The following is a 27,065-nucleotide window of genomic DNA, read 5'->3' as shown; positions in this document are numbered from 1 at the left end:
GTGTCAGTGAGTGGTTGCTGCATAGTAGAGGGTGCCGGCTTGGTAGCTATGTCTGACCACTCCAGTGGCATCAGTAGCGGAATTTGGGGATACGGAAAATTGGTGAACACCAGATAGGAATGTTGTATTTGATTCTGTGTTTGACATTCATTGTTATTAACTTCCACCTCGACAACCGCAACGACCCTGACTCCACCACTCTCCTCAACAACCTTGCCAACCTTGGACTGAAGCAGCTGGTAAACACATCCACTCACAAAGCTGGACACACCCTCGACCCCATCTCCACGGGAGGGACAAACATCCGCTTCAGCCACACCACCCAGCCCCTCTGGACTGACCACCACTGCGTCCACTTCACCTTCAACACCACCACCACACCCAAGCCCGCCCCGGAACTGGAGCAAGGTCACAGAGGAACACTTCAACCCCACACTCCTCCAAACCCCCCCCCCCCAGCGCCATGTCCGACACCAACGCCGCTACCACAGAATTTGACCGCTGGCTCTCCTGCTGCGCAGACAAACTCGCCCCCCTCCACAACCCCTCCAAACAATGCCGTCTGAAGGCCGCCTGGTTCACTACAGAACGCTCCTGCAGATGCTCCTGCAGACGCCTTGAGAAAACCTGGCAAAACTAGAAAACCACAGACGCATGGAACAATCACAGGAGCGCCCTAAAGGAATACCACCAGCGCATAAGAGACACCGAACGGTCCTTCATAAGAGACAAAGTTCTGACCAACACAACCAACGTCAAGGAACTGTTCAGCGTCATACAGCAGCTCGCAAAACCCACCAGTGAAGCTACGGACGTCACACCCTCCCAGGAACTCTGCGACAAGCTCAGCTCCTACTTCCATCTGAAGATCAAGACCTTTTACGACAATTTCTGCGACCGGACACCACCCCCCTACCCACCGCCGCTGACAAGCCAACCATCATGACCTGGGACCCCGCTACCGTCGAACACATCATCGCCACCATGAAGAAAACCCACGCAGGAGCCCCAACGGACCCCTGCCCTCCTCACATATTCCACAAGACCGCCATCGCACCCAAACCGGGACGGACCATCTACTCCTCCTTCAGATACGGCATTGCCCAGGTGACTGGAAGCGGGCGGAGGTCAAACCCTTCCTCAAAAAACCAACGGCCGATCCAACGGACCTGAAAAACTACCGACCCATCTCTCTCCTCCCTTTCGTGACCAAAGTCACAGAGAGACTCGTCAACACCCAGCTGACCGCCTGCGTTGAAGAGAGCTTCATCCTAGACTCTTCCCAGTCTGGATCCTGCAGCAATCACAGCACCGAGACTGCCCTCCTCATCGCCACTGACGACATTCGCATGCTACTTGACCAGGGACACACTACGGCCCTCATCCTTCTAGACCTCTCCGCAGCCTTTAACACCGTCTCACATCGCATGCTTGCAGCCAGACTTCACGACGCAGGGATACGAGGAGCCGCCCTTGACTGGATCCAATCCTTCCTCTCCGACAGAACCCAGAGGATCAGACTCCCTCCCTTCCTCTCCGAACCCACCGAAATCAACTGCGGAGACCCCCAGGGATTACCGCTCAGCCCCACACTCTTCAACATCTACATGGCCCCCCACGCCACCATCGTCAGACAGCATGGACTCAGCATTGTATCCTATGCCTAACTCATCCTCTCACTCACGAAGAATCCCAAAGATACCATACTCTGCTTCCAGGAAGGTATGAAGAACGTGGCAGCCTGGATGAAAGACAGCTGCCTGAAGCTCAACTTAGAGAAGACCGAGGTCCTCATCCTCGGACCCTGCACCTCTGCATGGGACTACACCTGGTGGCCCTCCACCCTCGGAAATCCACCCACCCCTACAGACCACGCACAAAACCTCAGCATCATCCTCGACTCCTCCTCTCCATGTACCACCAGATCAACGCCGTTGCCTCCACTAGTTTCAACTGCCTGCGCATCATCCGTAAGACCTTCAAATGGATCCACCCTGACTGCAGAAGAACCATCACCACACGCTCATAACCAGCAGACTGGACTACGGCAACACCCTCTATGCCGGAATCAACAGAACTCTTCTACACAAACTCCAAACCATCCAAAACGCCGCAGCCAGACTCGTCCTCTGGACACCTCATCATGAACACATGACCCAACACCTACAAGGCCTCCACTGGCTCCCCCAACTCCTTACCCACGCCTACAAATCCCTCAACGACATCGGACCCAAATACCTCAACGAGAGAGTATCCTTCCACGTACCCAAGAGGAACCGTCTCTCTGTCGACCTCGCCCTGGCAGAGGTCCCCCGCATCCCAGAAACAGAACTAGCGGGAGAGCCTTCTCCTACATCGCAGCCAAGACCTGGAACGAGCTCCCCATGAACATCAGATGCTCCCCGACCCTGCACTCATTCAGGAAGGACCTCAAGACCTGGCTCCTCGACTGACCCGGAGCTGCTTCCCCCCCAACTCCCCAGCGCCTTGAGACCCTCACGGGTGAGTAGCACACTTTATAGCCTCCTGATTGATTGATTATCAGAACAAATAATATGTGAAGAAAGAAACATATTGTTAGCATGTTAATGAACGACATAATGATGAGGTCAGTGAGTTTCTAGCTCAAGGTGTTGCTGGACTCGGGAAATGCGTATCTCAAGTGGTAAGTGGCTATCTAACATACAAAAGGTGATAGAAGGGATGCTTACAATTTGCCTCACCACTTACGCTCGCTGTAGTATCCCAACTCAGTGTTCTTATGTGTTTGACATACCGGCTTAGTGGCAAGGATATGGCCAGACGTGGGTCCCGTGCTTACTGTGCCATTAGAAACAAGCTATACCTGACTGAAGAGACCCAATCAGGGTGAAGCAAAGTGGCCTTTGGTTGTTTGTTTTCCAGTTCAGGGAGGACTTGACCTGGCAGTTAGGTTTGGACTGTTCCTATTGGAGCAAGGTAGAGACTGATTTGTGTATGGTTGGGTCCAACCTGAGGTGGCATATTTTGCAAAAGAACTGTGGGTTGAAATGCTATCATGATGGACTACCAGTGGTTAGTAAAATTGCAAGCATTCCTCCCATCACACATTGCGTGTTTGATAGGAAGTGGCCATTTAACAGTGCAGAGAGAGGGACTCAGCAGATTAGGAGCTACATTAAGGCTTTGGTGTTTAATTTCTAGAGGGTGCATGGCCAAGAGGCTTTGAGGATAAAAATGTGAAGCCTCTGCCAGTCTTATGCGTGTGGTCAGTGTGTTGTATACTGTTGCTGGTGGGAATGGGGACATCTGAGGTGTCTGCAGAGGTGGGGGGCGAGCTTAGCCTACATAATGGTGGTTCGCTGTGATAGTGCCTGCAATGTCTACAGCGTGTCGTAGTGTTCCACGTGTGTTAACGAGCATGAGCTGAGGGACCTGGTTAGCGCCTGTTCTATGAATAGTGCTGAAAGGAATCCGTATGAGGTTCCTAAGGTAGGAGGTGCAAGTATGTTGCATGCATATATGGTACATGCGTGTTTGGCAATTGTATGGCGCACAATTTAGGTTGGCACACCAAAAAGAAAGTATATTGAGATATGACACAGGTACGAGATTGGGCAGACAGCTTCTTTGGCAGTCAATAATGTGTGATGGTAATGTACTGAGTTGCCCTGCTGTGTGGCGTTAGACTACGGGATAAGGAACACAATGATGACCTATATAAGGATAAAGGTGCATTAGTTCTGGTTCTTACCGGGTCCTGAACAGAACCACACAGGGGTGGCCACAGATTTCCCATTATTCTTCACACACCCTTTGCTGAGAACAAACTAAGGCCTCTGAAGGAGATCACTTAACAATAAACACATGACCCAGGTCTGACCAGTTCCTCTACTTCTTCTTAGCTTATCTTTCCTCAGCCGCACTTGACTTGTTATGTGGTTCATGTCTGAATTCTTTTTGGATACATATGACTTCAGTTTACCTCCTAAACCATGGCTGCCTAGGAGAATTTGGTTTCAAAGACTCAAAGCCCTCAAAATAAAAAAATACTGTTTAGCCCAAATGGCCAGAAATAAAACCACTCCCTGACGAATCTACTGAAATTTGAAAAAACAATAGTTTTCAGACTCAGAAATTAGTATTTTACACCTCGAAAGCATGCAAGTAATCGGACAATAGATGACCACATGGTGTGGAGAAAAAAATGCAGTATCTCCTTAGAAAGAAGGACTAAGGCATAACTAGTCATGGACAAGAATCTCAATTACTTGAAGGACCAACAAAGTACTGAAGTGGGATTTCATGATAAAAAATGACCAATGGAGCATTGGACAGAAACGGTTTAGATGGCACACTAGGGGAAAGTATATTGAGATAGGTTCAGGTACGGGATTGATAGACAGCTTCTTCAGGTGTGAATAATGTGTGCTGGAAATGTACTGATGTGACGTAGGTGAGCTACACAGGATTTTCTAAGGATGAACTTGAAGGGAATCCTTTAGATGGTCAAAAATCATATCCAGTTTTCTGAATCCATCATAAGAGGGCCCTAGTCCTGGCCAATCTGCTTAAGTCAATGATGCTTAAAAAATATAATTTCTTCCTGAATTCTACTAGGTCAAGTGTCTGCATATTTATCAGTGACTTACCCCGCTTTGGCACCACTCACTGCGACATTAAATGTCGCATTCGCTTTCCCGGTCCCAGTGGAAAAGCCGTACAGGTCTGGATTGAACCGTTTTAGAATATCTTCAAAGAGAAAAAAACAAGGCTTATTGTAAACTCTTCAGTAGGTGTTTGTACAACGTATGCAGTGAATTTATTGTACTGTAATTTCATTCATAAAGCGCTTAGTACGCTTAGAAGCAGAAGTGGGGATGTTCATTCTCACACATTGCAGCAAAGACCTGGAACAGCCTCCCCACGCCCCTCCAGACCATCACCTCACTTGTAGAATACCAAATAGCCCTCAAGACCTGGCTGTTCGCATAAGCCTCCAGGACCTGCAAACCCCTGAATACCCTATCGGGTGATTAGCCGCACTTTATAAATCCTGATTGATTGACATTGAAGCACTTGTGAAGCGCAAGGAGAATATATATATTTTTTTTAGCTAGACCTTTAGATGCCTCAGTGGTATTCCACTGTGGACAGGAAACAAGCACGTTAAGTTATCATTTGTAAGTCATGATTGAGTGAAGAAAACAGGGCGGGTAGAGGCTTGTTTACCACCTACTGAAGGTGACACTTTTGCCCGCATCTCCTAGCAACGAGCCTAGGTATACTGCCTGTAGGGAAATATTGGGGCCCCCTGTAGAAATCTAGTCATGCCATGGGCTCTGGTGCAAAGGAGGAAATGGACCTCCTGACTGCTGTATGAAATATGACAACAGCAATTATCATGGTTCAGTGGGTCCCTGAGGCTCCTGGGCCTTGGTGCACTGCACCTGCTGCACCAGGGGAGGCTATGCCTCTGGACCCTGTGCAACCAACTAGCTGTCCTGCTCTAGAACACGAACTGGAAGGTTCCCTGCCCCCACACTTAACTCTTGGTGGAAACCTGGAGTTATGTACTTCAACAGTACTTCGATTTTGAAGCTGCAGAAACACTAAACATTTCAGCTGTGATTATGAACATTTCTGCAAGGTTAGTAAGAATGGTGGGTTCAGCATTTGCTACCATTCCAGGGTCTGCGTATCCCAGCAGGACAAGCACCGCAGCCCAGTCTTTCATTCATTCCGAGATCGCCCATGGCGCATCTCCCATATCCATCAAATCACTCTACCTGGACCATTTCCAGACCGCTAATGGTTCCTGAAAGGACCCAAAGCGCTAAAATGCAGCATTCGCAAGATGTGGATAAAAGGTGCTTTTTAATTGCTCCCCGAAAGACCATCATTTCTTCCTGCTTGCGTCTACAGACTAGCAACTTCTTCCACAAATGAGGCATCTGGAAGATGAAGGACTCTCCTCTGGAGCAAGTTCTCTAACAGTTTTGTGCACTCAGCAGCATTTTAATGCTAGATCAAAATTGCTGCATTGGGACACACAGCTTCATCCTGCCTGTAATGTTTTCTAGCTGTACCACTGTAATCCTATATAGAGAAGGCAGATTTCCTTTGTAATGTCATGGAACTCTGAGGTGACTTGCAATATACATGTAATGTATAGCAGGGAGGACTTTATTCCTTATAATGCATTGGCGCACCATAACTATTCACAGAAACCACCTAAATCCTTGGTGTGGTGGTCGTTCACATGAAATAGTTAAGATTGTTGTAAACGTGTAGAATACAGTTAGGCTCTCTAGTGAAAAATAAAACACACCTAAAAGCGGTTAGATATTTGTTGAAAAAAGATATTAGACTCAGTTAATTACAAGTTAGAGTTATAAAACCTCTGTAGCTCAGAACGTGTTGAAACATGCAGAGAAATGCTAGATTTTCTACAATTTCCTGAAGTGTGGACAGATACACGTACCATAGATATCGCCTTTCTGCTTATCACTCTTTATCTAGTAAAACTGAGCAGAAGGAAAACCATGTTTCATTTTTGTTTTTGAAACTGCAGATTTAAATATGTTCCGTGGCCTGCCTTTCCCTTCAGCTGCTGGCTCTGAAAGCAGGAATTGTGACATCACAGTTTACCTGTAAAAAGATATTACAGGTGAGCAGCAATGTCATTTCTTTATTACAGGCAACTAGGGACATCGCCAGCCACCTATAATAAAGAAATTAGAGATGGGCTTTTAAACAGGGATTGCAGGCTCCCATGCATTATATATTATATTATCTTAGCCAAATGTTAATAGCAATCCTGGTAACAGCATCCTGAATTCTTTGCAGGGGGTGTACCAGTGTTGGTGTGATGCTTGTATAAAGTGGAATGCAATGCAATGCACAACTTTACACTCAATGGATAATTTACATTTCAATTTGACTTTACTTGTGGGAAAGGCTTGAGGAAGTAGTTGGAGCATCTACTTAATGAATCAGAGTCGTGCTTACTAAACTTACTTAATGAATGTGAGTCTCCAGGTAATGAATCACTGCAATGCTTACGGATCTTACTAAATGAAAGCGCGTCTGCTTACTGAATGCTTACTAAACCTACTAAATGAATGTGAGTCTCTACATAATGAATCAATGCAATGCTTACTAAACTTACTAGATGAACATGAGTCTACTTACTGAATCAGTCATGCTTAATGAATGAATGTGAGCCTACTTAATGAATCAATGCAGGGCTTACAAAATTTACTAAATTGATGTAGGTCTCTATTTAATGAATCACTGCAATTCGTACTAAACTTACTAAATGAATGTGAGTCTACTTACTGAATAAGTCATGCTTACTAAACTTACTGAATGAATGCAAGTTTACTTAATGAATCAATACAATGCTTACTAAGCATAAATGAATGTCAGTCTCTACTTGATGAAACAATGCAATGCTTACTAATCTTACTAAATGAATGAGTGTCTACTTACTGAATCAGTCATGCTTACTAAACTAACTGACTGAATGTGAGTCTCTACTTAATGAATGAATGCAATGCTTACTAAATGTAATACAAGAATGCGAGTCTCTACTTAATGAATGAATGCAATGCTTACTAAATGTAATACATGAATGTGAGTCTGTACTTAATGAATGAATGCTATGCTTACTAAATGTAATACATGAATGTGAGTCTGTACTTAATGAATGAATGCAATGCTTACTAAATGTAATACATGAATGTGAGTCTGTACTTAATGAATGAATGCTATGCTTACTAAACGTACTAAATGAATGTGAGTTTACTTATTGAATCAGTCATTCTTACTAAATTTACTAAATGAGCCTGAGTCTCTACTTAAAGAATCAATGCTTAGTTAATTTACTAAATAAATGAGTCTCTTCTTAATGAATCAATGCAATGCTTACTAAATGAATGTGACTCTCCTTAATGAATCAATGTGATGCTCGTCTCTATGCCATAGAGTTTGTAGTGTTGCCAAGTATGTTAGCCTCAGCCAGGGATGCTATCTGGAGGAGTGGTACAGGACCCTGAGGATACAGGCGTTCAAAGGGGCCAAGCTCTGCTGCAAGCAGCTGCCAGCAAAAGGTGTATTTTGAAAAGGTTGATACGTGCAGTGTAATGTACGCGCTTCCACTCGCGTGCTGTACTGGGTAGGCATTTTCAAAGGCAGGGCTTGCGCAAAGGCGGAGATGTATCAGTTCGTATAGTCACTTGAACAGCACCTGCGACAAGCATGGGCTTGGCCTGCAGCACCAGGGCTGTGCCTCCTGTGAAAGGGGTGATCTCTCCTACAAGGGGTGATTCCCATGATCATTGTTCAGTGGGGGTGGTGCCCTTCACCCCTAGACTGGACAATCTGAATTGCTGTTGCAGTGCCCTGCTGGTGCCTGCCCTCTACTGCAGGTCTTCTCAAAGTGCTACACTTCCCTGAGGGGATGCCCTCTACTGCACATTTCATCCTTCTGAGGTCAATAAAATTAGTACAATTTAGTTGGGTAACAATAAACATCTGTTATTCACAGCCAAGATACCCCTCTGGGTGAATGTGCGCTTTACAAATACACTTGTTATGTTACTGCAGGTCTTTTAAAAGTGCTACACTTCCCTGAGGGGCCTGCCCTCTACTGCAGCCTTTCATCCTTCTGAGGTCGATAAAATGGGTACCATTGAGTTGGGTAACAATAAACATCTGTTATTCACAGCCAAGATACCCCTCGGGTGAATGTGCGTTTTACAAATACACTTGTTATGTTACTGCAGGTCTTTTAAAAGTGCTACACTTCCCTGAGGGGCCTGCCCTCTACTGCAGCCTTTTATCCTTCTGAGGTCGATAAAATGGTTGCCATTGAGTTGGGTAACAATAAACATCTGTTATTCACAGCCAAGATACCCTTTTGGGTGAACGTGCGCTTTACAAATACACATGTTACGTTATGTTACTGCAGGTCTTTTAAAAGTGCTACACCTTCCTGAGGGGTCTGCCCTCCACTGCAGCCTTTCATCCTTCTGAGGTCGATAAAATGGGTACCATTGAGTTGAGTAACAATAAACATCTGTTATTCAGAGCCAAAACACCCCTGTGGGTGAACGTGCGCTTTACAAATACACATCTTATGTTGTGTTATGTTATTGCACATCTTTTCAAAGTGCTACATCTCCCTGGGGGGCCTGCCATCCCCGGCAGCAAAATAAAGGGGAAAAGAAACAAAACATGGAACACTTATTGTGCCTGCTGGGTCGCCAAGCACAGTCTCTCTGTGCCAACATTTTTCACCCACATACCATATTCATGAGCATTACCCCTTAGGCCGTGTTAACAAAGTAACTGGTCATTTATGAGCAATAATGCCACCCGTACACGTCACAGTGATTGCTGGGCCCTCCAGTACCATCACAATACTCACTAGGCAAAGTTGTGTATTTATCCAGCGTCCCATCTCCACCCGAGCTGCAAAAGACAAAAGATTTGTATTCGTTTAGCAAATGCACAACCTTTACAGGCCAAACAAATATAACACAGCAGACTTCAGAACCTTTGTAGTGACTGCACAGCTTCAGTGGCAGAACTTGTGCAGGAAGTGGCTTCACTTGCCACTTACACAACAACTCTGTGTGCCACTGCTGAGGTAACAGCCAAGGATTCCTGGCCTGTCACACTCAGTTATATGTTATCATATTTAAATAAAAGACACTTCAGTCTCGAAATCATGCTCGGGGAAATGCTAGAATCTTTTTTCGTCCGTCTAGCTCATTCCTTCTTTTTGTGGCGGGTAATTCACCACAAGCCTCCCAGAACCCTTTCCGTTGTGGGAAACACCCTTTACTCCGCAGCTCGAACCAGGCTGTTCCTTTACAACATGGTTCGAAACATGGGCGCAATTGTGCTGGTTTTGTATTGTAATCTTTAAATATTTTGCGCGATATGAAATTGTGTCCTTAGTTGGAGTATATTGTAACGCTGTTAGTTTTGATTATTTGTTCTTTCTTTGGTCTGTTGATGTTTTTTGTGGAGACATGTACCGAAATGATATGGTTTTCTCCCTATTAGATCAAGGCTCCCATGTCGGATATGAATTTCAAATAATATTGTGTATGTTTAACTTGCTGTGTGTGATAAATAATATATATTAAACAAAAGACAAAAAAAAAGATAACATATTTTTACCGTTTGAAAATAAAAGAAATTAACTGCCCCTCTGTGGGACATTATTTATTGTTAATTAATGAAGGATGTTAATAATCTGGTACGGGGTTGATTGTTGTATATTTTGTCGAACCATGAACACATCTTTACAACGTGTTCATTTACCATTCAAGTCGTTACAACTAAGTACGGGCGAATTTTGCGGACCCGCGGTCCGCGAATTCGTGCGAAATGGCAAAAAAATTCATGAGTTTGCGGATGTTTTTGCCATTTGCAATAATGTGACATTGTAGGCAGTAGATATGGGGAGGAAGCACACCTGCCTAGTCTTGACCATGCTCACTAGTTGTTTGGGCTGATTATAATGCGTTACTGAATTTGAGCTTCAACTCAGGCACCTGCTTTATGTATATCTGTAAGTGCTTCCTGTTGAGGTTTAATTTTTGTGACAGGAGCATCGTACCAGAATGGGTCCTGCCTGCTTATTTAGTCATGAAGATGCCACCGTGTTGTGCCATACCTCTACTCAACTGGAGTACTTTCTACCGTCTAATCAGTAAGTGCTACCTCGTTGGGTAAATGTATAGTGCTTTTGCTACACTACAGCTGCGTAAAGGGCCAGAAGAGTTGTCTCCAGTGACCACGTGTGTCTGAAATTTTGCCACAGCGCCGAAAGGTGCAGAGGTCCCTCGAGTGAGCCCATCATTGTGAGGAAAGGGCGCAAAGTGTTTAGGTTTCCTACATTGATTTATATTTTATGTCTATAGGTGCTCCAAAACTAAAAGAAATGGCATTGTGCGCTGAGCGTGGCCAGGAAGACCAACCAGCATGTGTCTCCCCTGAGCTCCATGATCGAGCCCCTTCAATCCCCCTAAAAAGCACACCATGCCGGAGAAAATGGTGTGGTGTGACCCCTGTTGTATTTTTTGAATGGTTGGTGGGACAGCATTCTGGAGATTGACAACGAGTTCCCCTTGGGGAGAGCCCAACTCTGAGCCTCCTCCAATGTGACCGAGCAGACAAATGGCACCTGCTGCTCTGGCTAGATAGTTCCAGCGCTCTCACACCAGTGCTTGGAGAGGATTGGCGGTGAGTGAAGATGGTGAAGCACCCCAGAGGTAGCTTGCCCCGCTGCTGCTCTGCAAGTGGACCCCTACCTGCAACTTGTGCGTGCCACCAGGACCCGCGAGGGACACTCTCACATTGGGCCTGAAAAACGGTGCCTGGAGCCGCTGCGGAATCCCTTTGGCATGACGTGACCCTCATCCCATCCCCTCTGTGATCATTGGCATGCCCTGACTGGGGGCCCTGATGCGTTGACATTAATCGACTTGGAGTTGCATACCCTAGTGTGTGTGGGGCCAAACGGGCGGGGCTTCAATGCGAGTTCACATGCCTCTTATTTATAAAGGGTCAGAGACAGATCAGAGCAGCAGATGAGAAGGAAACAGCCTCCTGGTCACAGGAAGTACACGGGGATTGCGCTCGAGAAACTCGTGGCTGCAAAAACCTCCATCAAGGATTACATCTAATTGTAGGCGGTAGATATGGGGAGGAATCACACCTGCCTAGTCTCTACCATGCTCACTGGTTGTTTGGACTGATTATAATGCGTGACTAAATTTGAGCTTCAACTCGGGCACCTGCTTTATGTATATCTGTAAGTGCTTCCTGTTGAGGTTTAATTTTTGTGACAGGAGTATCGTGCCAGAATGAGTCCTGCCTGCATATTTCTCCACGAAGATGCCACCCTCTACTGCAAAAAAAAAAAAAATCCGCCCGCAAGCGGATTTGTGGATTTTTCGGCAATTTCGCACGATTCGCGGATCGCGAAATTGCCGAAAAATCCGCAAAATACGCGAGTGGAACGGATTTTGCACCCACCCTTATTTACAACACCTTGCCTTAAGGGGAGCGTTGTCGGATTGAATATTGGACTTTAAGTCCTACACTTTCCCCATTGTTGCACAAACTGGAGTTGGAATAGTTATGTTATGTTATGTTACATGGGGACTTATAGAGCGCAACATACACCGACAGGTTCTTTGGCGCTATAGAAGTGAGAGGATAAATGCAATGTTATGCCAGAGACAGCTAGTTATAGGCCATAGTGAAGAGCCAAGTTTTCAACAGCCTTTTGAACCGCAGGTAATCTTCTTCACGCCTCAGAAAGCAGGAAAGGAGTTCCAGATCTTAGGACCCAGGAAAGAGAACCTGGTCCCGCCGATACGTTTGCGACGGATTCTAGGTACCGTCAGAAGGTTCTGGTGTGAGGATCTCAGAGTGCGCTTTGGTAGATATTTATTGATCAAAGATACAATAAAACTAGGACCAGTATTTTGGGTGGCTTTAAAGAGAGTGCAACCTGCCTTAAACAAGGCTCATTGTTCCACTGGCAGCCAATGAAGATCTCTGAGCAGAGGGGTGATGTGGCAATGCCTATCCGTAAGAAAGATGATTCTGGCCGCTTGATTCTGAATCATCTGCAAGCGATGTCTCTGGAATTGTGGAAGTCCAATGTATAGGACATTTCCATAATCGATTTTAGAGAGGATGAGGGCGATGGCAATTTGAGTAATGGCTTCCTTACTGAAGAAACATCTGATTTTGCGCAATTTGCGCAGTTGGGCAAAACACGCAGATGTCACTGAACCAATTTGAGTGCACATAGAAAGGTCAGCATCGATATGAAGACCAAGGCTTTTTATAGTGGATTTAGGAATGGGTGCCTCACCTAGCTCAGGGGGCCAATAGGATGGAGTCCAACATTCAAATTTACTGTGGGGGACAATGATCTCAGTTTTTTCTGAGTTTAGCTTTAGATGATTTTCATTCATCCAAGTTTTGACATATAGCATGGACTTTTTAACAAAGTCCTTACAATCTACAGAGGTGTCAAGGGGGAAAATAAGCTGCATAGTAAATAGTAGAATAATAGAATAGTAAATTATACTGTTCCAATTCCAATACTTTCCCTAAGGCAAGTCGTTTTAACGACTTGCAGGGTGATGGAACGTGTTGTAAAGACGCATTCGGACCAAGTTGCGGCAAAAATACCTGCATCGTTCCAACATCCATCCATCAGTTTTTGTTCTTTTCACCTGACTTTTAAGTTTTCTTTGCCTTCTTCCCTTTCCTCTGATTTATGTGAAGTTTATTTTGTGCACGTAGCCTGGGACCTGAAAGCAGTCCTGGAACCCTTCATACCAGCCCCGTAAGCTATTAGTGTAGCGAATCAGACAGACCCTCTGCAGGAGAATTAGTCTTGTGGACAAATTAAATATCTGTACAAAATAATATTGTCTCCGTTCCTGCTTGGCTGTTTGTCTGGCTGGATAACTGATGAAACCTCTGTCCAGGCAACCCTGATAGCAGTCCACTGTTTCTCAGCCCACCAAGGTTTTCCCTGTGTCCCTTATGGCCAGCCCACACCTGATGCTAAACTTCTTCACACCTTGCCAGCCCATAGGTGGGCATGCAAAATTAATTGAGTTTATGTGAATTATGGTCACCTTGAATCAAGACTCTGTATTTATTCTCTGTCATTTTTGCTGTTTCTTGAGCTTGGCACCTAATCTTGTTGCACCTTGTGGTAGTTCTCAGAAATTGCAGAATGACATAGCCACTAGACAGTGTTATGCGGCTAAAAGGCGGACTAAAGAAACCAACTGGAAGCGGTTTCCATGGGCAGCCCAGGTCATGTATAATGAAGATCCTACGCCCCCACCCTAAGACAAAGAAACATTCCCAAGGACTATCTTTCCAACTGTGCTGTAAAAATGGAGTGGATTACTTTGTCACCATCTTTTTGGCACATGTGGATCCACATTGCTGGGCCATTGTCTTCATATTCATATTCTAGAACCAGTGCTTAATTTGAGCCGGTGGTTTCCGGTGCTCAGCACCAGCACTTAATTGTCAACACCGGGCTTGTGACAGTCTGCCACAAGGTGGCGCTATCTATTAATTCAATATACATCAAAAATGACTATTACCTGCCACCCAAGTCATTCTTATAGCTTTGGGGGCCTGAAATAGTCTGAACTGTCACACTTGTAGGAGTGTGACAATTAGTAGCTGTGTTGGTACCATCATTGACAGCCCTGGCAGGGAAAACATGTGGGGCAAACTGTAGTAGCCTCCTGACGAGAGCCCAGGCACACATTTGTTTTTACAAATTAAGCACTGTCTAGAACAATCTATGAAGAGTTTTTGTCTTCAGCTTATGTCCTACACCGGAAGTGTACAATGATTTTCAGGACTCCAGGGCGAATCCTACAGTGCTCCCCATACACAGAAATAATGCACTTATCAGGCCAAATGTACTAACTTTGCACCATGTCTTGATGGTGCCCTCTTCTCTCCTTATGTCAGTTCCGGTTTTGTTTCTAGATGGCGTTGAGTCAGCCTTGATCTTTTGTGTTACAGACCTAAGCACTCTGTGAGTTGTACCCGTAGGTCAGATGAACGAGGTGGGACAGAAGAAGCAGGCGATGGTGGTTTGATAAAGGCGAGAGGACTTGGACATGCTATACCCTACAAGGAGGCCTCTGCTGACATCACATTGGACATCATTGTGCTATGCTACTGACATCTGCACAGCACATAGTCTACCATCAGCACAGCCATGTGTCAGAGGTGGCTTTGATGCCATTCCAATGTTTCTATCACAGGCTACAGTCTGAAGGTTCTTCTAGTATGTGTAGGGTGTCCAGGTTCTTGTATTGACCTGTGTAGTGTAACTTACTTGGTGTACAAACATTGACATGCATTGGATCATCTATTATTTTTTTATTTATTGAGTTCTTCATGTACCAGGAAACATACCCTCAAAGTGGGTGTCAACGCGCTTTATAGTGGTTATGAAGGGAAAAAATACATTCATTTCAGGAGGAGCAAAGAGAAATTATTTTATAAACTCACAGCAGTCATACAGCTAATTGGAGCCAACCCTTTTAAAATGAAAATATAGACGAGGGGAGGGCATTGTTTTGATCAAAGTCAGACAAGTACAATACAATAGAGGTATAATAGGTGAAATATGATTGGAGGAGCAGCATCAGAGGGAAGACTTGTTCTGTTTAACATCTAGGCTCCTTAGAGCACTATTTTAGGGAGTGAACATAATATTGTGGAGAGAGGCAGGATAAGGTATAGAGCCGTGACAGGAGCACGATGAACAGGGGACTTCATGATAGGAGGAATAATGTACGTGAGCAACGTTGTCTGTGGCAGAATGGAGAAGGTGGAAGTTGTGACGACAGGTTAATCAATAGATGAGTTAGGTTTCTTTTTTAAGGTATATAAGAAAGATAGGTTGGAGGCACATTTTGAAATCATTGGGTTTCCAGGACATGATTCTAGTGTCAAAGACAAAATTGTCTGGGACGGTCAACAGATTGCTTGGACATCTCTTGCTAAAATATTGGAAATAGTCTCAGATTGGTATAACTAGCTACATGACACACAGATTTCTCATTTGTGAGAATGATGTTTGTGGCATATTAGGCTATATTGGACATGATGGAACTGCTCTGTGCGCTATACGGGGGCTTAAGCAATGTGGTCTTGATTCATCTCTATTGAGCCCCTCTTGACAGCCAACATACAGCCTCATTATGAGATCCCTGGAATTTGTCTGGTAACTCAGCACACAGAGTTAACAATACCAGGGGCATCAATAACTCCAGGTCAGTGGAGTTGCTGGGTAATAATAGGTGTACCCCTAGAGCACCTTCAGAAATGAAGATTTATTGAGTGACTGGTAGTTCTAGACCCCATTCCCTGATTCAGCAGCTGAAATATCCAGGTGAAATATACTGAAAATACAGTGTTGTTGCGGATCTTGTGATAGAGCAAGATTTCGCATATTATGCGACTTGCTTGAGTCAAGAACCTTGAATAATTTATAATCCTGTAATACAACTCGTATGTTTTACTAATTTCCTTTATTTTGGATATGCATGTATCTTAGTGATGCTTGCCTATGTGTTTTACTAATACGAATAACCCTTGTCTTAATATGGCCGCCGCTTGGGAATTTTCTACTGCGCATGCGTTAGTCACACTCACGTGACGTGACGTAGTTGCAGTTCTGGTGGGAAAATGTGCGCATGCTTATTCGCCTCTAAAATGGCTGTCTGAAAACTCACATGGTGAAGCTTGCGCAGATGCTCTCGTGTTATTGTCTGTTGCACTAATTCATAATAGCATAGTATATTTTTATAGTAAGAAATATAAAGTAGCTACTCATGATATGTAGTAAAAACATTTATTTCCTATGTTTAATTTGTTTTCGCTTACTTTTCATGCACTGCGATAAATGGGGGGTCGGAGTGAGACGTGAACCATCTTGAAGGTCCCTACTGCGCATGTCGCGCAGCCAGGGAGAAAGCAACCTTGAGCCAGCTGGCAGTCACAGTCAAGATGCTCCTGAGAAAACAACCTCTGACCCAGAAGGATGGAGCTAAACTGTCCTTAACTCGATACAATTGTATATTTTCCTATTGTATTCTGCAGAATAGGTCATGGGAACCCCAAATCTGCTAGGCGGTTCCATAACATGCAAATACGAGCAAGTATGAAGTTTGTTCTGATTGGTGTGTTGACCTTTCCTACCTGGGGACCAATCGAAATTGGGGATTCTGACACTTGCAACATTTGGGGGTGGTACACTGACCCGAAAACAGTATAACTAGCCTAGGTTTAGCTAGAGAATTTGTCCGACTTGTCTGAATAGCTGACCTGTCACTGACCCAACGCACTCAATAGGTGACTGAATACAGAGCGCTGCGAAGCACTCTGTCCGAATTTGACCATAGACTCTAAGGTTTTACTAAACCTTAAGTGCTGGCGGAGCACTTTACTGGGGAGTTCGCTAACCCAATCGGGGTTCTGACTGATAGCTGCAGAGAGGGTGGAGCGCAGGCGTTGCTTCCGAACTGCGGGTGCTGGTCGTACCTTGGTGGTCCTGTCCTGATCCTAATCTGGTTTTCCTGTCCTATCCTGGGGTGTCCAATCTGCACCGGCTGTCCCATAGATGACTGTCCTTCCTTGGGGTATTTCCTGTCCTTGACTGATCCGTGGCCAGGGTTGGTCTGCACACCTTTCTAGGTAAATATTGTGCAAAACTCTATACTGCACCTTCTATTTTCCTGTCTTTGCTTTAATAAAGACATTTCTTTGCATATGTTAATTTCCATGCTTTCCGCAACCTATTATAAAGGTCATACAGTATATTTCCTTAGCATGATCCTATGTTTCCCTACCTTTTAGAACACATTCTCTCCATTCTGTTTATGAAACATAACTGTGGTATATAAATTTCTCCTGAAATCTGATTTTACGTAAAGATGCTAGAACTATAGCGTGTTCCATTTTTTCCCCCTCCTATAGATGTATAGGTTTTCCAATCCTTACCTTGCAGTATTTTTCCCAAACAGTAATAATAATAATAATCCACATTTGTAAAGCGCACAATCACCCGTAAGGGTCTCTAGGCGCTGGGGGCCGTCGGGAAGATTAAGCAAGCTATTGCCCAGAGTCACATGGTGCTGGGCTAACCTGCCGCCGGAACCGGGGATCGAACCCTGATCCCCAGATTCCAGCGTCAGTCGCCCTGGCTGCGGCGCCACACCTCTCCCCACACACACAGTAAAGTCTAGATCGTGATCCAAATTTCTAAAATCCATTTAGTAGATCGCATTGTTATAACCTTTTTATAGACTCATAAATGGTTGCCCTGACACTGTTCCTCTATGGTTATGTTCTTTTCGTTATCTTAATTATTGACTGCCTTTTAACTGTAAACTTGATGATTTCCGAATCTGATTCCTAGATAAACTTTTAAAACTTCCCAGTTGTCTGTGATCATTTAATGCAAAATAGAAATAAGTTGGGTTTTGTATTTTGCCTGCCTTTCTTTTACAGCTAGCTCCCTGATCCATTATGGATCATAGGTACCCGTCACAGTGGATTGGTAAGTCGGGTACAATAGAAATAAGTAAGAAGGAACCAGGGTTGCTGGTAGTAGAGTTGTTAGGTTACCCGATTAATGTATATGATAAATTGGAAAATTATGGGCCTGGTACGTGTATGGTGAAAATTGTTGGCCGGGTGACCTGCGATCTCTATCACTTGTACTTCCAATGGGGGCTTGTAACACCTATTACCAGCACTGTGGGAATTGAGCGGCCGCTCATAATGGTGGCCTATAAAGGCTGTTTAGGCTATGTTGGATACTTTGTTGAAGCTAAGTCGTCACATCGGACACGGATTCGTCCCTATACCATTGTCAGTGAGGCTCTAGAAATGATTTACTTATCCAGTGTATTGAGCGTGTACTTACCTCCATGACAGCCCTCTCCACTCTGTCCTTAGATTAGACAAGTTTGTTGCATTGGCGCCAAAGCCTGCCTGAAAGTAAAACATATGATAAGATTGATAGATTATTAACAGAGTAGGCACTATTCAGTGATGATGAGCTGCACTACCACCTTGCCACACTTGAGGTGGCATTTATTATTAAAGCAAACATGCCTGCAACTTTTTCCAGTGTACCACTGTGATAAGATATATATAGGATAAAGTACCCTCTGCCGTACATTATAAGGATATTGCAAGTCACTGAGGAGTTCCGTGACCATATACGAGAACAAGGCCGAAGGCAGGGTTCTTTTTTTAAGGTCACATAATTCTGAGGTGACTTGCAATATACTTATATTGTATGGCAGGGAGTAATGTATTCCTTATAATGCATGTACACACAATAACCCTTCTCACAAAGCACTCAAAACCTTGATGTGGTGGTCTGTCACCTGAAAGAGATAGGATGTTTTCAAACATGAAGAACACAACTAGAATATCTAGTGAGAAATAAAACACACCTAAAAAGCTAGATATTTATTACAAAAAGACATTAGAATCAGTTAATTGCACGTTAGATTTTAAAAAACTCTGCAGCTCAGAATTGTAGAAATATGCAGAGAGATTCTAGTTTTTCTACATTTACCTAAAGTGTGGAAAAATGCACTTTGTCATAAATATGTCATTTCTGCTTATCACTGTTTATCTAGAACGATTGAGTATATTGCATGAAAATGGGGTTTAACTATCAACTGCAAAGCAACTACATTGTAGACGGATGACATTGAGAATGACTGCCTTATAGTATGCTGTTATGATACCGTGTGAGTTTATTTTTGCATTGACAATAGTAAGTTGCAATTTACAGAAATACATAAAAAACAATTAAAATAAAATAGGCATACCAATAAAATAACACACAATACAATAAACTATGAACACACTGTATTTAACAAAGTTCTAAAAACAAAATGGCAAACAGTCTTTAATGTGTATTATTGTTATTGATGAAGCTGTTCCTAAATTATTTTAGGGCCGTGTATCCTTCTTGATGAGTATAGTTATATTTCTGTGTAAGGTGCTGGACACAAATGTGGTAACACAGATTGAATGTGTCACCTGTCACACTCCAATGCTTCATGAAGGACAGGCCTGGGTGGACTCTCAGAACACTAACTACTGCTGGTTGTTTAGGTTGAGTGATAGGTGCATGAAATTGTAAAACTGACAGAGAAGACTGTAATACATATTCGCCTGGATTGGGAGAAATTATGGGGGGCGGGTGCTCCAGTGCCCATATTTTGAGTCTTACTGCCCATATTTTATTTGGTGTAAACAGGTGCTAATTGCCCTTCCTCTTATTATGTGCGCAGGGAGTTAACTCCCTGAGCACTTTTACATCTCCCCAAGCCACCAGCCTCTCTAAGTAACGCAATGTTCCTTTCACAGTCATGACTACTGTAGAGATCTCAACCACTTTGTGAAATTCCAACCATTTTTGTCCATAGATAGTTGCCCTGGCTCTCCTCATAAATTATTTGTCCGCCATCTTGCATAGACTCCGGATCTTGGAGCTAAGGGCCAGATGTATCAAGCGTTTTCCAGTTCGCAAACGGGCCGATTTGCAGAATTCTGTCTAGAAATGAATGGGAAGCCATTCCTTATTTGCGGCTTGCAATTTGAGAATTGCACATAAGGAATGCGTAGGATTCGCAATTATATTTCGAATCCTACATACATTGCATTTTGCGAGTCCATAATAGCAAATCGGTAACATTGGCTATTCGGGACTCGCAAAATACAATTTTACTATATCTGGCCTTAAGAGCCTTCTGGGGCTATTTGATTTTCTGGTGTTTTTTTGGGACTATGTGAAGTTTTGTTTTTGGCCAGGTATGGATCTGTGGGAGCTATGTGAGGGCATGGTGGACTTTTAACTGCTATATGAACGTCTGTGTCTGTTGAAAGCTGTGTGAACATCTGTGGCCCCTCTGTGAATGTCTTCTGAGCGTTATGTGAGGGTCTTTTGGCACTGTGTGAATGTTTTCTGAAGGTCATCGTGTTACAGTGAGTTACTTTTTACCTGTGGGTCTTTGGGGATAAGGTGAGGTGTGCTGAGAAGTGATGATATCAGAATGTTGACTACTGTAAGAGTTACCTGAGGGTCTGTGGAGAAACAATTGGTGGAACTAGTACGGGTTACACCTGGATGTTGAGAGGTATTTAGGGGTTGCTGAGTGATATAAGAATATCTGAGAGCAGCTTTGTGATTGCTTATTGGTGATTACTGGTGGAATGTGGTCAGACAGACAGCTTTCCGATGTCGCTAGGGCACCAGTGCAAAGGTCTGTAGAGCTGAGGCAGCGGTCGGACTTGTTGATCGGTCTGTGAGGGCATGTTGGTGACTGTGTTTGGTTTGTGAGAGTATGTGGGTTGTGTCTGTTAGGCCGTGCTAGATTCTGTTAATGTCTGCTTGAGCTTCTGATTTTAGTGTTTACCATGTGTCAATCTGAAAAGGATGAAAGTCCTACTCTGAGTACCATGTAACAGTTCCAGGATGTCTGGACTTTCTGAAGTGGCTTTGGTTGTATTTCAGTCGTACCACTTTTCAGACTTTGAAAATAATTTAATGAAACTCTGTTATTTTATAAAGGGTTTATAACATTTTCAAACTTAGAGACATATTAGGTTATAATATACTATAAGAAAGTAATGTGGGGTTGCACAGGTGCATCTTGTGGACAGCTATTAAAACATTCTTCTCAAATTCATCCCTTATTAAGAGACACCAAACCCTTCAGAGCTAGCCAATAGTCTGATCTCTCTCTAAAATGCTCACTTTTCTTCAGAGTTGTGCACGTGCAGATGCTGCCACGAATGCCCCACTAAGTAAGTAAGACTGCATTAATTAGCCAAATAGGTGTATGAGACATTTACTTTCCACCCTACCTTCCACCAATCCTCCTCTTTAGAAATATCATTTTAGGTAGCTGATGTCTGCACAGAGCTACATAGAAGGAGGGAAAGAGCATTTAACAGAGAGCATTTGTGTTGTCTCAAAAGACCCTTCAACGTGGGACAGTTAGTGGAACATTATAGTGTGGTAGTGCGGATTACAGAAACCAGGATGTGATGGGAAGGAGAAGACGGCTACATAGCAGAAACAGTACACTGAACAGTTGTATTACATATTTAATATTTCAGGCACAGGAAGAAGTAGTGATTTGCCAAAACTCACATTATTTTGGTTCAGGTGTCAAATCCGTGTTTGGAAGCCAGAACTCTGTGTTGCAAGGTCAGCAATTTAGCAACAAGACACTATCTATATCTTCTCCAGGTACATTGCATGTATACTATTGGCAATGATATGTAGATGAGATCTTTATTTCCTTCTACTGTAGCCCAGATCCCCTTCAGTGATTGGCTTACTTACAGTCAGAGAATCACCAAGAGCTCCAATCACCTTGATGTCGGCCGGCCGGAGCTGATGAACTGCAAAAGAAAAAGAATGGCTGCTGATTCCTGAGACACGTCCGTTTTAAGACGAGGAATGCGATGGAGGATTCATCTAGTAGAATGTCTCCAACAGAGATGCATAAAAGAATCGACACAAGAGTTTAGCTGCCCAGCTGCATTCGCTTGAGTACACCCCTTGACCAAAAATTCATACTACAATGTCAAGATGGATCAATGCTTGGTTCTTCAGTGTCACATTTGATACACTCCAGATGTGTGCTACTGCAGTTTAAGCACAGATGCTGGAGTAGACCCTGAAACTGAATCAATCATGTTTCATTAGGTGAAATGCAGATTTATTCACCTCGATGGATCCAATGGATTACATATTTGGATTTATCTGTTTATTCTTCTTGAGTATGACTACTACAACAGCGGAAAAAGTGATGTACTGCTCCTCTTCAAGGATATTTAAACCTCTACCGTGCGAATTTAAACTCACCCCTAAGGGGGAATCTATACTGCCGGTTAAGAAGGTACGCTACCTGGGGGTTTTAATCGATGACAACCTCCAGATGAAGTCCCATGCTACTAAGACCACTAATGTATGTCTCTCGTTAATTAGGCTGTTACGGAAAATACTTCCGCTACTACCTACTGAGTCACGATCATTGGTGGTAAGGAGCACCGTGCTAAGCGTGCTGGATTATTGTAATTCCCTGTATGCAGGTGCCCCACTCTATATCATTCAGGGTCTGCAAAGAATACAATCCACAGCGGCGAAATTAGCACTCAGCAGACCGCGAAGCTCATCTTCCACCACGCCTCTGAGAGAGCTGCACTGGCTCCCCCTTAAGAAAAGGGTCCAGTTTAAATCTTTATGTCTGGTCTTCCGAGCAGTGCATAAGTTAGGACCTATCCCCCTGCAGGAAAAGCTCAGGTGGTACCAACCTAAGAGGCACCTTCGCTCCTCCAGTGCTGGCCTTCTGGCAGTCTCTAAGGTCAAACGGGCCGGAGCAGGAGGGAGAGCTTTCAGCGATTTGGGTGCACGCCTCTGGAACAAACTCCCCCTGAACTTGAGACTAGCAGCTACTCTATCAGAATTCCAGAAGAGTCTTAAAACCTGGCTCTTCCCTAAAACTTAGTTCTCTGCCCCCTATACTTTCGGCTATGCCTTTTTCCATTTAGGTCCCTATCTTCAGTCAGAAGCGCCAGGATGCCCGTAGGGCGACAGTCAGCGCTATATAAATATCGAATCAATCAATCAATCAATCATACCAAGCATCAGTGGGCCCCGCATAAGTCTATGAGTATGACAACAGCATTAGGAGTACAATATTTAGAAATGCAAATGCAATTTTTGGGTTGAGCGCAGAGAACCTCTGTATTTCTAACACACACACATCTCAATTCTAAAAACAACCTTTCAAATGAGGCTGAGACTGGCATTACTGGATTTGAAGAAGTTCTCAGTTCTGATAGGACTTCCTTGGAGACACCTCCTAATTCTTTACTCCATGCACAGTTAGTTTTGAGAGTGCGTTAAGACTGTCAATTAATGGTGAAATTGGCATCGAGCAGGGGAAATACTTGACACCACCTAACTAAAGAAAATATGGCAGCTTGATTCTGTGAGAGTTTATGAGCAAATTTACACTACTTAATTCTTTCAACCCAACTAGGATGAACTAACCATTCATTGCTAAAGATCAGAGAATTGAGGGGATCATAAAATGTTTGCGTAGATCGCCTCAAACCATTGGGTGTACGCAACGCCTGAACCTGCATTCAGGGTGTGCAAATCAGTCCTGTCTGTGTAGCTGAAAGAGCACAGCAAAAGGCAGGTAGAACTTTGGGGCAAAATTATTTATTTTTAATGCAATGCAGTGCAGCTACCAAATCTGTTGTGTTCACTAGAGAGAGGGCAGTGCACAGCCTCATCTGCTCCTGTCATCCCCTGCTCTGCTCTGGTGTTTTAAAGGCTGCCTGGCTCATAGCACAGCCTTACCCCATGGATTAGTGGGGAGTGTGCCCTGTCTGGCATAGGATCTGCACATGAATTATACCCTTGCAGTTAAAATTCATTTCAGAAGGATCCCACGCGCTAAATACGTGCTGTGCACTTCAGCGCATATGCAGTGAGAAATTTTTTGAGGAATGTGAACAGTTCTACTTTTCTAACAACTTCTTCATGGGAGAAATTAGTTTATGACCCAAAGCCTGGTCTGGCTATCTTAGTAGGTTGAGCTTTGCAATCAAAACCGATAGGTATTTGTGTTGCTCATCTGCCCAAATAACCCCCCGTTGGTGCAAAGTGCCACAAAGCAGCCCAAAGGTCTTTTTGTCCTGAGAAAAGGACACCGTTGCAGCACAAAAAACATTTTACGCTGGAAACTAATCACAAAGGCCTTGCTTTGTGCCACTTTGCGATGGTGCAAACCCTTATTAAATCTGTTCCTTTGTTTCTTCTTCAGCATGGCTGTATTGCTATCAAAGCCGGACAATCAGAATTGGTTTTCCAGTGAGGGGCTGTAGGGAGAATTTATTTGAAATGTTCTTTGCCAGTAGCTTCTTTAACCTCTGCGGGACTCGTAAACTGTTGTAGGGCTGACAATTTTGGAAGGAATTCACCATAGCAGGTGCATGGCCACCATTGGGGAGACTTTGGTGACAGGGAAACAATGGACCTCTACCTAAAACCAAACCTTCCAGATGATCACAAGACCTGCTCCCTTAATAACTGGGGGTACTGCTTAATCATCAATAATGAAAAGCGTAGTTTCAGACATGGTTATCAGAAAGAAACATCATGATCACAGAACACGGTCTGGTATAGCCTTATAGCCCACCTGATTGGGCTACCGGCCATTAAAGGTCTGCTCCGGCATTAAAGGCCAGAGCAGAAGGCGGGGGCCTGTAGCAAGGGAGTGGGTCTATAATGACTGGTATAGCGAGCTATGGGGACTAAAAGGCTATTTGAACATTCTGCCACTAGAGGGCAGAATGTTCGAACAAACAAAACAAAGGCCTAAAGTGAGCCCAAGGGGATTTAAATCCCCCTCGTCCTCCATGAGGCCTTTGTTCACAGCAACAGCTGTGAACGAGAAATATTGGAATGTTGGAGCTCTGGGCATTTGACAGGCATTAGAAGCTTGGAGCGCTCCATTGTCTTCAATGGAGCTCCCAACATTCCAATATTCTAATATAGCCTTCGAGCCCACCGTAGTGGGCCCTACCGGTCATTAAAGGCCCGAACCAAAGGCGAGAGCCTTTAACAAGGGAGTGGGCCTTTTATAGCTGGTAGAGCCCGCTACAGAGGGCTCTAAGGCTATTAGAACATTCTGCCCCTGGAGCGCAGAATGTTTTTATTTGTAAAACAAAGGCCTCACATAGTCTGAGGGGTTTCAAATCCCCTCGGGCTCTGTGAGGCCTTTGTTAAACATTGGAATGCTGATGCTCCGAGGTTCTACCAGCCATTTGAAGCCTGGAGCTCCTCCAGTGTGTGCAATGGAGCTCTCAACATTCTAATGTTCTAATATGAGATAATTGCCACCTCGTTACTGTCTTTAAGGATTACCTAAGTCAGAAGGACTGTGCATGGCCTCTTGGCTGCCTTGCATGACAATATCATCTCACTCTAGGCTGAAAGTGCCAGCATTGCAGAGTTCTTTATGACCCTATTTCCCTATGCAATGAAATCTGAAGTTTAAAAGTCCACTAATCTCCTCCTCATTACCATTACTTATTCCATGTCCATTAATTCAATGGGTGGGGGTCTACCATCAAAGCGAACATGCGCTGATCACTACTCTACTAGGAAGCAGTATGCAGATGCAGAGTCCTTTGATAACTGAAGACCTTTGTTGTGGCCCTCTTGTTCAGCAGAAAAACTGTGATAAATACCATACTATCTGTCCGCCCAGTACAGTACCCCCTACTCAATGTCTTTCAGTTTGGATTTCCTCCTGCTAGAGCAGGGTTCTCCAAAGTCGGTCCTGCATGGCAAGACCCATGCCAGATTTTCAAGATAACTACATTTATCTTAATGGGGATATGCTAAAAATCTGGCATGGATCCGAACCTCCTGGACCGACTTTGGAGAACTCTGCTTTAGAGGAAGAGAGGCGGCACTAAGAATCCAAGGGTCCACAGTACCAAATGCTGTAGACAGGTCAGGTTAAGGCAACAAAGCGGGATTATGCTTGTCTTTATCCTATGTCCAAGAAGACACTTTCTCAGACTTGCACCTGGCCCTATGATAATGATGCAGTTACAGCATTTTTAAAGACTGGAGTGGATGTATTTAGAAAGAAGGAGCGTGCCCAGGGTTTGGTTGCATAAGAGATGCCATCTGCAAGTTTGAGTTTGTCCAAGTGGACATAATCTTAAATGCTTCACTTATCGTCTAGCGTGGTGGTGGGTGCTGGTGGGGGATGGGGTGCACTATGGTTTGAGCGAACACCTTGTTGAGGAGTCAACACAATGCTGGCTGTAATCGTTGGCACTTTACTACTTTAATTAAGAAAAAAAAACATCAATTATATTGTGGTGAAACTGATTGTTGGGCAAAATGAATCTTCACTGTCTGGGAAGGGTCTTCTATCCAACTTCAGGGGATTTAAGGGACTGGAAATTCTGCTTTCCGCTCAAGTAGAGAGACAAAAGTGTTTTTCTGATATTGAATCAGTTACTTACAACACCGTAGACAAGGAAACCTACTAATATTAGAATTGTGCGCTGCATCCCAGATCCTAGTCCACTCTTTATTGCTGTGCAGAGTAAGTGGGTGGGGTGCCTGAAGCCAAAGACAGGGTTCAGTTCATTTTCAACAGGGGGACAATTCTATGCAGATAAAAATACTTCCCATTTGAGGACCATTCATTGGGAATATATCCATATATGAAGTTCATGAACTGCTCCGTTTTAATATCTACGGTTAGCTTCTCCATTACAGTGGTTGGGAGCCAACTTCCATTGAGGTGGATGAGACCCAGGTGGTATTTTGGTTGAATAGTAATGCTCCGTCATATCGAACAGATATTCCTCAGGATACAGAAATGACTTTGGCAAACATGTCTTAGCCTAAACCTAAA

The 27,065-nt window shown here is 44.1% G+C and overlaps 1 protein-coding gene across 1 annotated transcript in view; it reads right to left on the bottom strand.

The window, feature by feature from the left end:
• The window catches only part of PLB1 (phospholipase B1), a 552,393-nt gene that overhangs the window by 77,968 nt on the left and 447,360 nt on the right, over nt 1–27,065 (bottom strand). Inside the window, exons 45-48 of the mRNA XM_078647360.1 lie at nt 21,950–22,008; nt 18,500–18,567; nt 9,413–9,456; nt 4,632–4,731 (exon numbers count right to left, since the gene is read on the bottom strand). Coding sequence (XP_078503486.1) covers nt 4,632–4,731; nt 9,413–9,456; nt 18,500–18,567; nt 21,950–22,008 — 271 coding nt within the window. The remainder of the gene's footprint in view (nt 1–4,631; nt 4,732–9,412; nt 9,457–18,499; nt 18,568–21,949; nt 22,009–27,065) is intronic.

This window comes from Lissotriton helveticus, chromosome 6 (genome assembly GCF_964261635.1).
Source record: "Lissotriton helveticus chromosome 6, aLisHel1.1, whole genome shotgun sequence".
Taxonomy (NCBI): domain Eukaryota; kingdom Metazoa; phylum Chordata; class Amphibia; order Caudata; family Salamandridae; genus Lissotriton; species Lissotriton helveticus.
This window is presented reverse-complemented; position numbering and strand designations above follow the sequence as displayed.